This window comes from Danio aesculapii, chromosome 7 (assembly GCF_903798145.1).
Source record: "Danio aesculapii chromosome 7, fDanAes4.1, whole genome shotgun sequence".
In the NCBI taxonomy this organism is placed as follows: Eukaryota; Metazoa; Chordata; class Actinopteri; order Cypriniformes; family Danionidae; genus Danio; species Danio aesculapii.
In genome coordinates, this window is record NC_079441.1 from 39,517,289 (window position 1) to 39,533,905 (window position 16,617).

The 16,617-nt window shown below is 34.3% G+C and overlaps 1 protein-coding gene across 1 annotated transcript in view; it reads right to left on the reverse strand.

The window, feature by feature from the left end:
- ube3c (ubiquitin protein ligase E3C) overlaps positions 1-12,471 on the reverse strand; it is a 46,950-nt gene extending 34,479 nt beyond the window's left edge. Inside the window, exons 1-13 of the mRNA XM_056461909.1 lie at positions 12,363-12,471; positions 11,268-11,397; positions 10,598-10,651; positions 10,234-10,308; positions 9,966-10,112; positions 9,682-9,797; positions 9,146-9,303; positions 8,360-8,513; positions 7,104-7,324; positions 6,823-6,974; positions 6,559-6,746; positions 605-691; positions 351-508 (exon numbers count right to left, since the gene is read on the reverse strand). Coding sequence (XP_056317884.1) covers positions 351-508; positions 605-691; positions 6,559-6,746; positions 6,823-6,974; positions 7,104-7,324; positions 8,360-8,513; positions 9,146-9,303; positions 9,682-9,797; positions 9,966-10,112; positions 10,234-10,308; positions 10,598-10,651; positions 11,268-11,333 — 1,576 coding nt within the window. The 5' untranslated portion in view covers positions 11,334-11,397; positions 12,363-12,471. The remainder of the gene's footprint in view (positions 1-350; positions 509-604; positions 692-6,558; positions 6,747-6,822; positions 6,975-7,103; positions 7,325-8,359; positions 8,514-9,145; positions 9,304-9,681; positions 9,798-9,965; positions 10,113-10,233; positions 10,309-10,597; positions 10,652-11,267; positions 11,398-12,362) is intronic.
- Between the last annotated feature and the right edge of the window lie 4,146 nt (positions 12,472-16,617).

The window sequence follows — 16,617 nt, forward strand, 5'->3', positions numbered from 1 at the left end:
ACAACTAAAAGAATGCTTAAGTCTACTTAACCTATTATATTTTAATTGCATTACAACATCGATGCTGTAAAAGGAACTTTATGAAACTGAAAACAGCCACATTAACTGTTTACTGGAAGTTTATCAGTAGGGGAAACAACACTAGCTGTGCATATTTGGAACAAGTGGAGGGTGTGTAAATGATGACAGAAATGTCATGTTTGGGTGAACTGTCCTTTTAACAAGACCAAAATAAAAAGCAAAATTACAAACTAATCTGGTTGTGTTTAAAAGGTATTTTATTAGATACTTCTATTACTATATACTTCTATTGAGTTATTGCTCCATTGATGTAAAATAGATGTTCATACCATCAGCTGAGCTGCCAAAGAACTCGCTGTCGTGCACAGAGATGAGTGAATGACTGAAGAGTGAACTGAAGAGATAGAAGAGGGGGATGATCCTGTTAGAGTCCTCCAGAGTCATTGGCGAACCTCGAGACATCACCTGCAACAAGGGAACCATAGAGCTACACCCACCGGGAGAGAGGATAAACAGAGAAAAGAAAAACAGAGTTATTAATATTATACTCAGGATATTAGAAATGAAAATGTAGAAAACTCACCCTGTGATCATTTTAGTCTTCATAGATGTGATTAAATGCCAGAGGTGTCGAAGAAAGCGTGCATTGAAGGCTAAACTGTACAGAAGCCTGAAAAAGACAAAAAAAGAGAATTGGCATCTTTACTTGAGATTCAAATAATCATCTTTTAACAGGAAAGCAATTTTGGCTAACATTTTTGATTTAAACTTAGAGAATAATACAGATGAAACTTACAAATGCATTTGTAATAGCTAATAGGGTGTACATTTGTATGATAGAGCCTTTTTTACACAAAAATTGTTTGTTTTTTTTACTTTATGCATTAATGCAGAATCATTATGTACACACACACACACACACACACACACACACACTTTCTCTCTAACTCAAACACACACTCTGATTAAAAAAAAAAACCTGTATAATTCAAGATTTTATTAGCATCTATCTAATTTGTGCTGAATTGTGAGATTATTACCCCTTTCGTTCTAGTAGGTTTGGGGGACGGGTTAGCACTAGGTGTGTGGATGTAGATTAGGCAATCAGATAGCAGCTTCAATGATGGGGTAATAATTTGGAAGGTGAAAAAAAGTGAGACAGCAGTAGTTCTGAGTGTTTAATAATAGGGGGAAGACGCTGCTTCTACAGCACACTGAGTGCATGCCAAAAATATTTTGATAGACTCTGGCTCTCATGGTGACAAAACTAGAGACATGGCTGCAAATATAGGTAGACTTGGCGACCACCCACAATTTCTAGACAAAGTAGAAATGTGAAGAAAATCATGGCATTTTTTCGCTTGTGTTGCTTACAGCCAGGCACACAAGCATCACAATACCAGTCTGTTTACGAGTAACATTTACCAGTAAGAATGTTACACTCGCCAGTGATGTTGGAAGGGTAAAATAGGTTTGGTGGAGATACTGTACATTTTAATTAGGGTGCTTTACATTTTATGATTTGAAATTCGATCACGTATAAAGGTATAGAGCTCTGATTTTGTAAAAAAGGAGCGCACACATAAAATGTATAAAATTTGATCTGATTTACAATAATACAATTCACACTACTGTAAATCTAAATGTGCTAAATATATAACGGTCAAAGAACCCAAAGAAACAGAGGTGCGAATGATAAACTATTATTAACAAATATTATCCTGCACACTACTGTGCTAAAGAACACTACAGGTCTCGTCTCCCAACATCTTCTTATAAGTAAATTCTTATTTTCATTTCTAAGAACCTGAAAATGGCTGAAGAACTTTCTAGAAAATAAGCACAAGTGAGAATAAGAGGGAAAAATTATTACAAAACTGTTAACAAAAAAAATTCTATTGTGAACCGATGCTTATTTAAAATGCTCAGCGGTAACAATTAATACTTTTGTCATAGAGAGACGTATGCTATTTTGGATTATATTTATATATTATTTGGATTTATATTTATTTATTTGTATTTTATACTCTTTTTAGCAGACAGTAAACACTTGCTGATATTCAAATCAAATGAAAGTTATTATTCAATTGTTTTTCCTGTTGTTGTTTTTTATTTTTTGAGGAGTTGGCCAAAGTATCTATATGTATCGATATTGATATTAGTGTCGGTTACTAAACAATTCAGTAACACTTTCAAAGGTGTCACAGGAACAATGCTCATCTGGATGTTCAGATAACCACATCTCCTGCCCATAAAACCTAAACATCCCAGATCTCCAGGAGGACTCATAAAGTGGGAAAAAATATAAACAAGCCAGTGAGCTGGAATTTCTAGTCTTTGTATGTGACCACAGGAAAGATTAAATGAGCCATTAAGCTTTATTTAGGTGAGGCACCTTCCATTAGTAAACTAGCAGACGCTTCAGGGTCGTAAACAGACCAGTGGTTCCTGTGGGGGCTCCATTTAAGTTAATGACGACCGTGGAAACAATGTAGCACGACTACAATTGCCTGACTGTAGAGGCAGTGCTGCCATCACAGATTAGGCACTGTGCTTAGGTCACCCAAATCATTAAAGCTAACAGTCGTCACACCATGGTGCGAGAAATCGCTCCGGCGGTTACAGCATGGTTGTTTTGTGTCAAGGGGTGAAAGAATAAATAAAGCATAATTGAAAGTAATTAAGGGTGAAAATACGATTAAAGCTGGTGTACAACACAAGCATACAAAGTACTTCTGTTTACAATACTATAGACCTTTCCTCCCAATATGTTGTCGTAAAGTGATTTTTAGCCAAAAAATGAAAATTGCATTGTTTACTTATCATCCACTTGTTCCAAACCTCTTTGAGTTTCTTTCTATTGGAAAGCAGCAGCCATTGACTTCTGTAGTATATACTGTAGTATTTTTGTTCCTACTATGGCTGTCAATGGCGGCTGGTTTCCAACATTCTTCACAATGTCTTAATGTTCGACAAAAGAAATAAATTCCTAAACTTTTGTGTGAGGAAATGGAAAGGAAATTTTCATTTTTTGGTTAAACATCCCTTCATCGTCAAGTTGCAATACTACAACTAAATGTACATTTATATTTAATTAATAGTGACCAAGAAAAGACACAAACCAAAAAAAATAAATAATAATAATAATAATAAAAAAAACACAACATGGAAGTGATATCAAGGGTTAAGTGTTGCCAAAAAAAACTCTCATTGAAAAACGAGTTTAACAAACTCTGAAAACGTACAACCATGTGAAAAGTAACTAGTCCAAAATGTATATTTAAATACATAGACACTGAAAAAAACAGACCAAATCTTAAAAATAAATTAATTAAATAATTACAGCCCAAAAAAGAAAATCAATCAAAGGCAAAATACTATAAAAAGAGGCTACAGATTGTGCGGTTTTCCCAGGGTCATGGGGAAAATTAGTGGGGAAAAGCAATTAAGTTGAGCTATTTAGTGGTTACAAAAAGCAAATGTTTGAGGGATTTTTTTTTTAACAAATTTGATAAATTAATAAAATTATGAATTAATTAGATGGGCATACTAGCCACCACATTTCCATAAATAGCATAATAAAAAATTATTAAGGTGAATAACATGATTTTTTTTTGTTGTTTTTAATTATCTTTATAGTGTCTTTAAATAGCTAAAGCAAGTCCAGTCCTCTTAACATTGAGACCTTTCAATGCATAAGAACCATTCTTGCTATTTACACTAAAACAGGTTTGACAATATAATGACCTTGTTGAGAGTGAAATACAGCCACACTCTTCACTTTTAAAATATGATAATGTTTAAAACGGCTACCAAGTTTGCATGCACACTGGGCGCTTCTTTAAAGGTTGTAAATCAAGGCCAGCTGTTATACCTCTTGTAAAACTATCCCATCCACTCCTGCAGGAATTAATCTTCCTAGGCCAGCTAATTATTTTGTACAGATATCCAATAATGATAAAGTAGTGAAGGCAGGATTTATGATAAAAGCCTTCTCTTTTTGGACGGAGCTGTAAAATATCTAATCACCACTAAATAAAAAAAGAAAGAAAGCAAAACACAGGCTGAGTAAACGATATGCAGGAAAACGTGCTGAAAATTATGTCATGTATGCACGAACACGTAAAATATTTTAAATATGTCAGAAAATCAAGAATATAGGCAAGCCAACTGAATTATTTTATGTTTTACTTTACGTTTCCATAGTAATGATAAAAACAATACTGAGTTTTACTCTCATTTGAGGAATTTGGAATTTTTTTTCAGTTCAGAACTTTGTTTTTACTGTAAAATGATTACAGTTGTGAAAGCAGCTTTTCTACATTTAAGTTGTCTCTGTCTTAACTAAATTATGCTCTTTCTGCAAAAGAAATGTTTATGCATTATTTTATTTTCAGAAAACTGGATTATGTAATTTATAATTAGGCATACACTAATATTTGCTCTGAGATTGTTATAGTTATGTTTTACTTATGCTTTGCCATCTATTTTAATAGTTTTGAAATTGTTATTCTAATGAAATGGAGTTGAACTAAACACCAACTAAAACTTTAGTATTTTTATAGAAATGCAAAATGTCTAAAATATGCATTACACAGACCAAACAAATGGCTTTTGAGAACAGCATTAGCTAACAGAGACTGGGGAATACTGTGAGAAATAATTTTGTAAATCTTTACCTAGCATTAGATGGCCATTGGAGATTTTTTTAAATAACTGATTTCAATACATAATGCAGAAATCCTAGATCTCCAACACTGAGGACACAACATAAGCTAGGTATTACTGTAAGCACTTATTCTTCAAGATCAAAGGCACTACATGTGTGGAAACTTTAAACTAGTTCTGATTAAGCTGATTGGCACTGCCTTTTAAAGCACAGTGCCTTTATCAATATCCTTTCCTCATTAAACCAGACAATCTTCTCTTCCCTGTCTTTCACATCCATCCCTTCTCTCCATCACTCAGTTTACTCATTTATTCTGCTGAAATCCTGGTCTCATTTTGTCAACATTGCAGGATCAGAAGTACGTAAAGAAGAGGGGATTGTAGAGGAGAGCACATTACACTAATTGATGACTGACAGCAACTAAAACTGCCCTTGCAATTAAAAGAAAAGAAAAAAAAGATTAGATTTAATTACCTGACTGTGTCCTCAGGATTGTTACTGCTTTTAGGATTTAAAACTAGCAGAAAAGCAGTAGCCATGATTTTAAAAAGTAACACAGGTTGCTCAAATGTTTAAGGACAGTTTGATATTTTCAATTTGATGGACATCTACAGAAAACCTTCTTGCAACAAAAAAAGTTTGCTCTGTGCAGTGAATCAAGAGTCAAAATGTTAGGTCCATGGGTTAGGGCTAGGTGATTAATTGAAATGAAATTGTAAAGATGCAATGAAATGAAAAATTAGAGTAAAAAAAAACCCAAAAAAATCTAGATATACTTGGCCAAAAACTGTAACTACTAACTAATTATTTATTATTTCATTAAATGATCTAATAATTTTTTTAGAATTTAACTCCACTTAAACTATACTGATTTTTTTTTAAATTAAGAAACTAACCATATTCTATTGACATAACGAGTCATTTTACCAGCTTTGCCATGACAACACACTATTGCATGGAGGAGGAACAAGTTCACTATGTAGAAATGTCCTGACTTAAATTTACTTGAGCAGACCTTGTATTTCCAGGTAAGCATGTGTGTTCCATGCATATAAATATATACAAGTACATGAGCAGAATATTCACAGAGCTGAAAATTGTGCTATTTCAAACTGCGATTTTGGCTGGTTTCCTAGAACATGGCTTTCCACATCCAGTACGAAAACTGCGCAGCACTAATAAGCCTTTATTTCGACTCATATTTTTCTCTTAATCTTTTTCAGCTGTTCAATTCCATTGCCTGAAATTTCAGAGCATCCCTAATTTTCATGCACATCTCGTCAGGGAGGCACGGTTGAGTGATAATTAAATCTCTTTGCCCAAAATCTCCACCAATGGAAAAAAATTCTGGTCATTTCCATATCGTTTCGTTATAAACAGGAAAAAGTCACGTCTATCAAATGCTCCAGTGTTCCTATATCTTTGGTGGCACTTGGTGAATATTTGTCAAGAGTGGAGAAGCAATGACCTTCAGTACCAATCACAGTCATATCTGTTGAGCATGTTAACACAATGGCCAATCAGCGGTGTTTAAAACGTCCTCAACAGCGTTAAAATGTTAGAGGGAAATGGATGTAAAAAGAAAAAAGTCATTATTCATTGGTGCCAAAGTCGATACTTTTGACAACCCTAACAAAAACAGCTGTAACTAAGACAGAACTATTATCTTAATGTCATTATTATCTAATTAAATTGTTTTTGCTTAGCTTGTCAGTGAACTACAACTCTGTGTAGTAAAGTTTGCTCCATCTGAAAACTAAATATTGTTATCAACAAAATGAACATGAAAATTGCCTTCGATTAATCACCCTCGATGTGATGATGATTGCGAGGCTAATTTACTAGGTTTAGTGTATTGTGTATCTGACCTGACTCGTGGCACCATCATACGGTGTTGCACCATCAATGTGTGACAAATGGAGGCCATCATAGTGAAGACATCTTCACTTGCCGAGTCTCTCCACACTAATGTTAACAGAGCATTAGTCTGCTGCTTGGTGTCCATCTTCTGTACACATTCCTCTGTTATGTAATGCACAGATATCCAACTGCCGTCCTTTAGAAAAAGACAGAAATAATCAAAATGCTAAACTATGCTGCAAATATGTGAATAAGCGAGAATGTGCATGTACCGGTGCTGCAGGATGGTGTACGGTCATTTCCTCCTCATCTTCTGAATCACTGTTGATGTCAGCTCTACTGTTACACTCCGTCACTGGCAACAATGGCAAAAGTGTCTGCAGAGCATTCAGATATAACAACAACCCTTCTTCTGAGAGGGAACCTACAAAAGCACAACACACAATAATCAAACCTGACTTCCAAAAACACTCATTAATTCTTTAAATGGAGAGTAAGTGATTATATTAGTTACTAAATGTTGTTTTAATTCTCCCTTCCATACACTACTTACTGAGTCCTGATTCTCCAACTGAGAGCACAAAGTAAAAGAGCCATGGGGCCTGAGTTCTGGCCTGCACAGAGGAGGCTATGGTGGCCTGGAGGGACCAAAGGAAGTTCTGAAATGGGAAAGCTAGTTTTGGGTCCGACAAAGCTGGCACGAAGAAATTATAGATTTGTTCAGTGAAAGGCGCGGAGATGAACTCCTCAGTGAAGGCTGAAAAAACAAACTGCCTGTGAATGAAAAAAAAGGAGAGATTAAGAAACTGAACAGCACTAGCTTTTATATTTAAGCTTGAAAATATAATACAATACAAGTGCTCTGTTAATATACTTTCAGACACACCTTTAGATATGTGATATTTAAGAAACCAACAAACCTCCTCAATAGGAAAGATTTGTACTAGAAGAACTTAGCTGCCATTTAGAATACATTTTATCCAAAGTGACGGTTTAATATACAAGCAATTCTGAGTGACCTATTTTGCGCTAAAGACACAATGCTGTTAAAATAATCTAGCCAAGACCAATTTCAATAACAAAGGCAGCATTTATTAGTGCTAAAATACAATAAAATGTTTTTAAAAAATTATGTAAAATATGTTTTCTATTTTAATATCTCCCTAATTGTAATTTATTAATGTGATGGCAAACTTCAAGTAATTTTTTTTATTCTTTGATGAATAGTAAGTTTTCACATTTGTATTAATTTATTGAAAATATTCCGCAACATCTTTAAAGAAAAAAAAAAATCATATTATTAACCTAAAAATGTAAATGTGTCAATGTTAATTTTAGTCAGCGGGTTCCTGGTTACACTTAATTGGTAAAAACATCTGGCTGGTTTGTCTGGGTACATGCCTCTGTGTGTGCGTGTGTGTGTGCACGAGAGAGAGTGAGAGAACAAACACAAGACTATATGCACAAGCTTCTTCTCTCGCGCTCTTGTCGTTGTTCAGAGAGAAAAGAAAAGAAAACAGCACTGTTCATCACTCTGAGTGTTAGAATGGAGGGTAAATGTTGTGTAAACATTACATCTTGAGTCAATGATCCTGTCTGGATTTTACTACTCTCTGTAAACACAGGAGTGAGGGAATTACTGTCCCTTGGTCCACTGGAAGAATAAAGCTACCTATCTGTGTGGCGATCCCTTCCATCACGCATGTCAAAACAAAGACATTCCTATAGCAACGTAATCTGGATGCAGCATGTAGTTAAAAGGCTAGTATAAGTAACGAGTATTTTATATTTGGACATTTGTGTGCATACCTGGTATCTGGAGGACAGGAGTTGTATGTAAAGTGCAGAGGCTTGAGCGTGTGTTCCAGCAGTGTTTGTGCCAGTGGTATGGAAGGGGTATCACGGTACTCTAGACTCGATGGCAACTTGTGATTCACTAAAACATACAGAGATCTGTAGAATCCTGAAAATGAGAGATGTAAAACATTGATTTAGACAGGTATTATATTAAAGAAAATGCTAGAATAAAACATATATATTTTGTATGGTCTCAAACTTATTAAGAAAGATCTATAGTTACGTTTGAGTAGATATGCTATAGATATGTTAGTGCTTTGGGTGTAAAAAAAAGTGCAGTATAAATAAAATGCATTATTATTATTATTATTATTATTATTATTATTATGTCACATTCCAAAGCACCAGATACAGTATGTCCCCAAATAAGCATCTAAGAATGGTCAACATCTCATCACTCTCATGAACTCATACCACAATATCAGATTTAATTATTAAAATATAATGATTTAAATGAAAAATGATGACCCTTCACAGGAGAAATTGTGTTTAAACTCAAATAAGCATGATATTACAGGTTTAGAACTAAAGTATAACCAACTATAACTATATTATTTTAGTTCTAAACCTGTAATATTTAGTTATTTTAAATTAGTTATTTTAAATTCGTTTTTTGCATCCATCAGTCAACTTTCTCCATGTGTTTAAGCAGCAGCTTTGGTCTATGTGGCAGAAGACCAATAATGGCACATTTTCATATTTTTGTGGAAAGATAGAACATGTGGGAAAACTCTTTACCTTTCTGTACCATATAGTGCAAAATTTGCTCAATAAGTGCAGTGACATAATTTTCATCCTGTAGAAATGGCAAGAAGGTTCTCTCAGACGAAAACACCTCCAGCATCCGCATTGGAACTGCCACATTCAGACTGTCATCTTCACATGATTGCAATAACCTTAAAGTGACAAAAAAAAAGGCTTGGCAACAAAGCAACAAGTGTAACTAAGGGCCGGGACACCAAATCACTAGCACAGATGAAAACCAACTGTGCTTTCAGCTCGCATCTGGTCTCATGTGGACAAAAAAGCTGCGCATGAACACAGTAAAACACTAAATGGATGGCAGTCGACTGAAACAAGAGAAAGCGTTCTGCACCTGCATGAAAGGACATATCTGTAGCATTACTACACTAATTGTCGATCACCACAGAGCAATTCATTCATGCTCATGACCAATGGCCCAATGGTTTGGCGTGTCCCAGCCATAAAGATTTATGATAGGTGGATACATTTTGGAAATGCTAAGTAGTATCAGGAAACATCTAATTCTGTACCTGCAACAGTGTCCCAGTATCCTCTTGATCTGAAACAGACAGATCTGTCTTTCTGGCCACGTCAGCAGCTTGACGAACTGAGCATGATGCTTTACCAAACACTGACACATCCAGATCTACAAAAGTTAAGAAATGAACATCTTCAAATGCACATTTATACACTGAGATTCTCAGATTCATAATTTTCTTTAATCAACACTAAAAGCAATGTGTAAACAAAAAAACTTAATTGAGCAATACTAGTTTTTAAATGGGGCAGCACAGAACATTTTTGTGGTCCTTACCATTCTTGGTCTGTCTTCACTTAGTCTGTAAAAAAAGAGAAGCTGGCGAACCAGTTGGCTGAGTATGGCACTGTCTGTAAGCTGAGGGCCAGAGCCTGACTGGCACTGACACACACAGTGGTCAAACGAGCCCCTCTGAATGGCATACTATATAAATAAAAAGACAGAAAATGTAGGAATGTAACTGTCTGTCCTCTACATGTATACAGACAGGTTTTTTCGTTTAAAGAAACTTCTCTGAACTTGAATTTAGAGTACTTCCACATACTTGCTGTTTCCTGTCTTGGTATCCCCTTATGTAGGACTGAATGATGATTGCATTTTTCAATCTTTTCCTCTCATCCTGAGAAAAACACACACACACACACACAAATGTGAATTTTTTATTTTAAAACATCTATTTGTTTATAACTGCAAGTTTCAGATCTTCAAATCATACTGTGACTATTTATATATAGTGTACACATTGGTACATTCCAGAATGCATAAATGTCACTGCATTACATTAAAAAACTAAACTGAAAACTTTTCATGACTAACTTTGGTCTTATTTTACTATTAAAACATCTTCAACATTATTTGACACATTTTAGAATTCTGTTAAAAAAAAAAACAATAAATCTGATTCTCACCTCTCTTTTCCTTCTCTCTTCTTGTGTTCGATGAAGAAGTGATGCTTTTTCCTCCTGTACAAAGTGCATGTGAGATATATATCGGTATTCAAAATTAAACAGAGTTCATATAAATATAAAATACAAATTTGTAGCGGTAATCATGATTTATGGTGATTCATCAAATACAAATCAACAGATTTTACAGGCCCTTTTACAGACAAAAAAATACAGGCAAAACAAAACTAATAGTTTGGGCTCATGGAGAAACAGTGAGGTTTTATGAAGTAAAAAGATCTCTCTGCAAAAAACACAATATATCAAATAACGAATATTATTTGAAACATGATTGCATTTAATCCTGAGCATATCCATGACAGTGTAAAGTAAATAATAAAGCAACAATGTTCACCTATTTGGACAGAGAAAATTATCACATAAGAACTCATGAACCATGGGTATTCATTTTGTTCTGTCTGTATATGTTTTTTCACAAAGTACTTTTAGTCACTCTGGAATTTCATAAAGAATTTACTTTAATGTTTTATTTTTAAAGATGACTTAGTTTCTATTAATATTAAGTTATTATAACAATTATTTTTATGAGTGAAAATAGTGTTGTACAAAACATGACATTTGTGTGAGGCACATTTCAGTATAATTTGGCTATCACATCACATTGAAAACTTACTTTTCTGCTAGCACCACCAAGGGACACCTTGGGTGTTCTCCTGAAATCTCCCTCAAAACTGAACATGGTTACACTTTTCCCATCGAGCAGAGATCAATGAAAGTACCCCTGTTTGCAGAGGATCAAAGTACTGTTTGTGCCAGCAGGACAGAGAAAACAGAAAGAAGAACAGACAGCTGTTAAGCTAAGCAACTAATCACATCTCTAAACACTCTCATAACAGAATTTACATTCAATACACTGCACACGAAGCTGAAATATGTGTATAGAGCTTCTATACTACAATAACACAGGGCAGACTGTTATGACTAAGACATTTCATCCTTGTGGTTGATAAATAAAGGTGTAGAAGGTTAAAACGGAAGTGAATGGAAATTATATTAACACCAACTAATCTGACAATTTAGCAGGAACAAACAACATTAGATAGACTTAAATAATGACTTAAATAAACGTTAGAAATGTAGAAACAATACTGCTGAAATGTGAATTATTGATTGTATGTACACTGGTTGAGAAATATAGATGTTATCTATACAATTATTACATATTCATACACCCTCGTCCGACACATGTTGTAGAAAAGCGTTGTTTCATAAGGGACAAATGCATTTGTTATGACTCAAAGCATTAAAACACGAGCAAAAACTGACAATAATCACCATTTATGAACGTGTTCTTTGATGTCTTTTGTATAAATGTACATTCAAGCTGTAAAAGACACAAGAGTGAAGTGTTTTTCTTCAGTCAGAGCCACTGAACTTCTGTTAGCCTCTTGGCTAAAGCTTCTTTGACTAGCTAGCTAATGACTCAGCAGCAGGTCAATTTTCTTTCGACACGAAAAATCCAAATTTCCAGTCATGTACACATATACCTTTATGTTATTTAGGGCAATTTTCATTTAGCAATAAAAGACGCTAGCTTCTTAGCATCGATGCTGTGCTCTGTTCTGACATGTTAGTCCAGCTTGACACAAACTTCAGTCATATGTCGCTCTGGACGCTTCAAGAACCATCTAGTGATTTCACTGAGCTTTTACGGGTTTTTCTTTTTTACATACAAGTCGTAACATTTAATGAAATGCAAATCGTTTACCTGATTTTACTGAACGATCAGCCGAACGGTATAGTTCAGCGACTGGAAATCAAAGAAAACAAAACCGAAATCGTTGGTCTTGCTCTAGCTCTACCAACAAACACAACACAGAGAACAACCCGCCCACTCAGCAACACCGTGAAATGTGATTGGACATAACAACAGCTGCTAGCGAATGATTGGTTAAAAACGGGGTCAATAACGTAGAAAATGTCACAATTACTTCCTGGATGAATCACAGCACTAAAAGGAAACCAGTAACTGTGGAAGGAATCTCCGGGAACTCCATATATTCTGTAGATCGTCTTAACGTATAAGTACATTTATTCACTGGTTTGGTTTGCATTCAAATATTAGTGTTTTATGTCTCGGAGGGACGAAAAAAGTGTGCCTTTTTAAGACAAGACACGACACTTCAGATGATGTTTAGTTTAGATGTTCAGTTTTTAATGATCTAAAAGTTATTACCCATCCAGTTGATTGTTTACATTAAGAACATTTGTGTACACTTAAATATGTCCTTGAAGCATTAATTAAATATCCACTAATTTGCACTCATTTCCAGAACAAAAAATCCAATATTTTGTGCAAATAATTAGTATATTTATTAGTATTGTTCGGGCATATTATGTATGAACATATTCTTTAGATATGAACTCATTCTTTGCTGCTTAAGTGGAGATTTATGGCAGAGAAAAAAGCTTTCTTGAGAAAACAGACTACTGTACATGAAATATGCATACACAAATTGATAAAGGGGGCAACACAGTTGCTCAGTGGTTAGCACTGTCGCCTTACAGCAAGAAGGTTGCTGGTTTGAGTCCCGGCTGGGTCAATTGACATTTCTGTGTGGAGCTTGCATGTTCTCCCTAGGTTGGGTTTCCTCCACAATCTAAAGACATGCACTATAGGTGAATTGAATAAACTAAATTGGCCGTGGTGTATGGGTGTTTCCTAGTACTGGATTGCAGCTGAAAGGGCATCCGCTGTGTAAAACATATGCTGGAATAGTTGGCAGTTCATTCTGCTGTGGTGACCCCTGATGAATAAAAAGACTAAGCTGAAGGAAAATGAATGAAATTGATAGAGTAATATAAAAGAAACACGCGTGTATTTAGGATGTTTTCTTTCCATTATAGTGAGAAAAAATTATGGAAAAGCCAAAAAGTCGTTTTGCCTGTAGTGTCTCAACTTAAAGAGATGGTTCACCCAAAACTGAAAATCATTTACCTATTCTCCCCTTGATCCAAACCTGTGTGACCTTTTTTCTTTTGTTGAACACAATAAATATACTGGAGGTATATCTGGAAACATGTAACCATTGACATCCAAGGTATTTGATTTACTTATAATGTAAGTCAATTGTTTTAGATTTCCATTTATTCACTCATTCACTAATTTTCTTTTCGACTTAGTCCCTTTATACATCCCCTTCCAGCTGCAACCCAGTACTGGGGAACATTCATACACACTCATTCACACTCATACACTGCAGCCAATTTAGTTTATTCAATTCACCTATACTGCATATATTTAGACTGTGGGGGAAACTGGAGCACCCGGAGGAAACCCACGCCAACATGGGGGAAAAATGCAAACTCCACACAGAAATGACAACTGACTCAAAACAGTGTCCTTCTTGCTGTGAGGCAACAGTGCTAACCGCTAAGCCACTGTGTCACCTATAGGTTTCCAACTTACTTCAAAATATTTTCTTGTGTTCAATAAAGAAATTCATAAAGGTTTAAATCAAGTAATCAAGGTTTAAATCATTTTTTAAATTCAGTTTTCCATTTTGGGGCAAACTATGCCTTTACGATTTATGCTAAACTCAGAATGTAAATGAACAGTTTGGTACAAATGGTTGTCTATTTATTCTTTCAATAGATTCAATTTAGCATATAATGAATTTTCAAACACTGCAAAATAAAAAATCAACCATTGTACAGTCTTGAGACATTAACGAAACAATTTACCAACCAAAAACAAACATTTTGCAGTCATTTACTCACCAATGTGTGACTGTATGGTGTTTGGCCTTCTGCACAACATTAAGCAAGATATTTTAATAAATGTGCAAGTGTTATTTTAATGTTTTGCAGGTTTGGGACAACATGAGTGTAAATCGTTACAGAATCTCCCTATTGTGTTCACTATTCTTTTTTACTTTACTAAATATTGTAAATGTAGGTTTCACACTCATCACTTGGCATCTGATTCTTGTTGGACAGCAGTAGAAAGAGAGGAAACCACTCTGTTTCTCATATATGTTATAGAAGGATTTATGAGTTATTGATTGATCATATCCTGCCTTTTAGACCTGAAAAGGGATAACGAGCCACTACAGCAAGTCTTCTGGAGCTGCTTCAGAATACAAAATGGGGGTCTCATCATCTCAAAAGGTCTCTAATTTTGAAAGATGTCAAAAAAGGTCACACATTTACGTCAACTGCCTGAGTTATACGTCTCCATAACTCTTTGTTGAGGCTGGTTAATTGTTAAATTGTTCTGGAGTCCTCTCAGGACTTGTATTCTTACTTTAAAAGGTGTCTTAAGGCTATTTGCAGAATCCATTTTTGTACTTAAAAACATTTATACACATTTAAAAATTAACAGATGCCAATAAGCAGCATTTATATTAATAGAGTTTATATTCAGCCTAAATTTGCTGTCAATATAGCAGTAGAAACTGTAGAAACAAATTCAATCACTAGAAAGTGCTAGAAATTTCTTATTTATACAAATGGCATTGTACACATCAGATTTTAAAACAAATCAAAAATCTTATTGTTATATCTTGGAGTCAAGTAAGGCAATGCACTTTTCATCTGCAGTCAGATCACAGCCATTGCTTTTATTATAAAACCTCTAATACAAAAAAACAAGTCTTACATTTTGATACATGTTTGCTCATCAGTCAGTTAGTAAAATGTAAAAGCTGGGTTTCAAGAAACATTAATAAGAAAAGGGCAGCTGTTTTCATTGACTAAAAGCTGTTTAGCTCTTATAGCTATAAGGCTGGTTGATAAATTGAAACGCACAGGGCCAAATGCACCTTCACTCAGCCTTTTTCTCTGACAAAAAGAAATGTAAAAGAGAGGAAGAATGGGAATAAGGAAAATTGACACTCTCCATTTATTTTGTGGTGGCAAAATGTGCTTTTCTAAAATCACATTGTCACTTTTGGCATTCATTTAAAAAGGTGTGGAGTCATGTTATGAGGTGCCAGCTGATATTTGTCCACATTCAAATTAGGTTGACAAGACTTAAAGTAATCTTACAGTGGTTTGTTCTGTAGCCAACTTTAAAAAATATGAAGGGGTTTAATATAACCTTCTAATTTATTTATTTGTTTATTTTATTATTATTTATTTATTTTAATTCCAATATAAAATTTAGTAAGAAATAATGTGAAATATGTCTTTGCTCTGTTAAACACTACTTGGGAAATATTTCAAAAAGTGTTAAAATTTCACAGGAGGGCAATTAATTTTGTCTTCATATGCTCTTTTAATGTTTGTTCAAAAGAAATGTTAAAACATTTTTATGTAATAAAGAAATTCCTAAGAATTTTGTCAGGCCAAATCTGTTTCACTAGTATTTTCTTATTACTATAATTGTTAGTACATTTGATTTGAGTTATCTGGGAAAATGTGACTTAATATAATATTTAACACATCTTCCTGTTTACAAAGAATAGAATGTATTTTATTTCAAATATATGATACAAAATAATCAAATCATTAGTTTACATACCAAGTTAGGTCAAAAGTAATCTACTGTGAAATTAATTTAAAAAATCTGATTGCATGATCTATAATTAAACAAATGACCTGAACTACATAATTTGTACATAATTTGTAATCAATAATAGACTATAATTTCTACATGATTAGAATTATTGTACTCTAAGGAATATAGCCTTTTTTCTTTTTAAATCATTTAAAATAACAAATATTTACATCAGCTGTCTTAATTTTTAAATGTTTTTTCTGATTCAATTAATACATAAAAAAGGGAGTGCTTTTAAATATGTTTACCCAGTCGGGGGTACTCGTTTTAATAAACAGCGAGATTTTTCCAGGCAGGTAGCAATGAATATGAATGCAATGAATGAACATGAATTCGTTTAAATTAGCCTGGCATCTGGACATCGTCAATCACGGGCTCGTGACACCGAGAGGGGACTCGTGGGTCATCTCGTTTAAAGCGCATTTTAAATTACACCGCAGCCACTGAATTGTGTGTATTCATC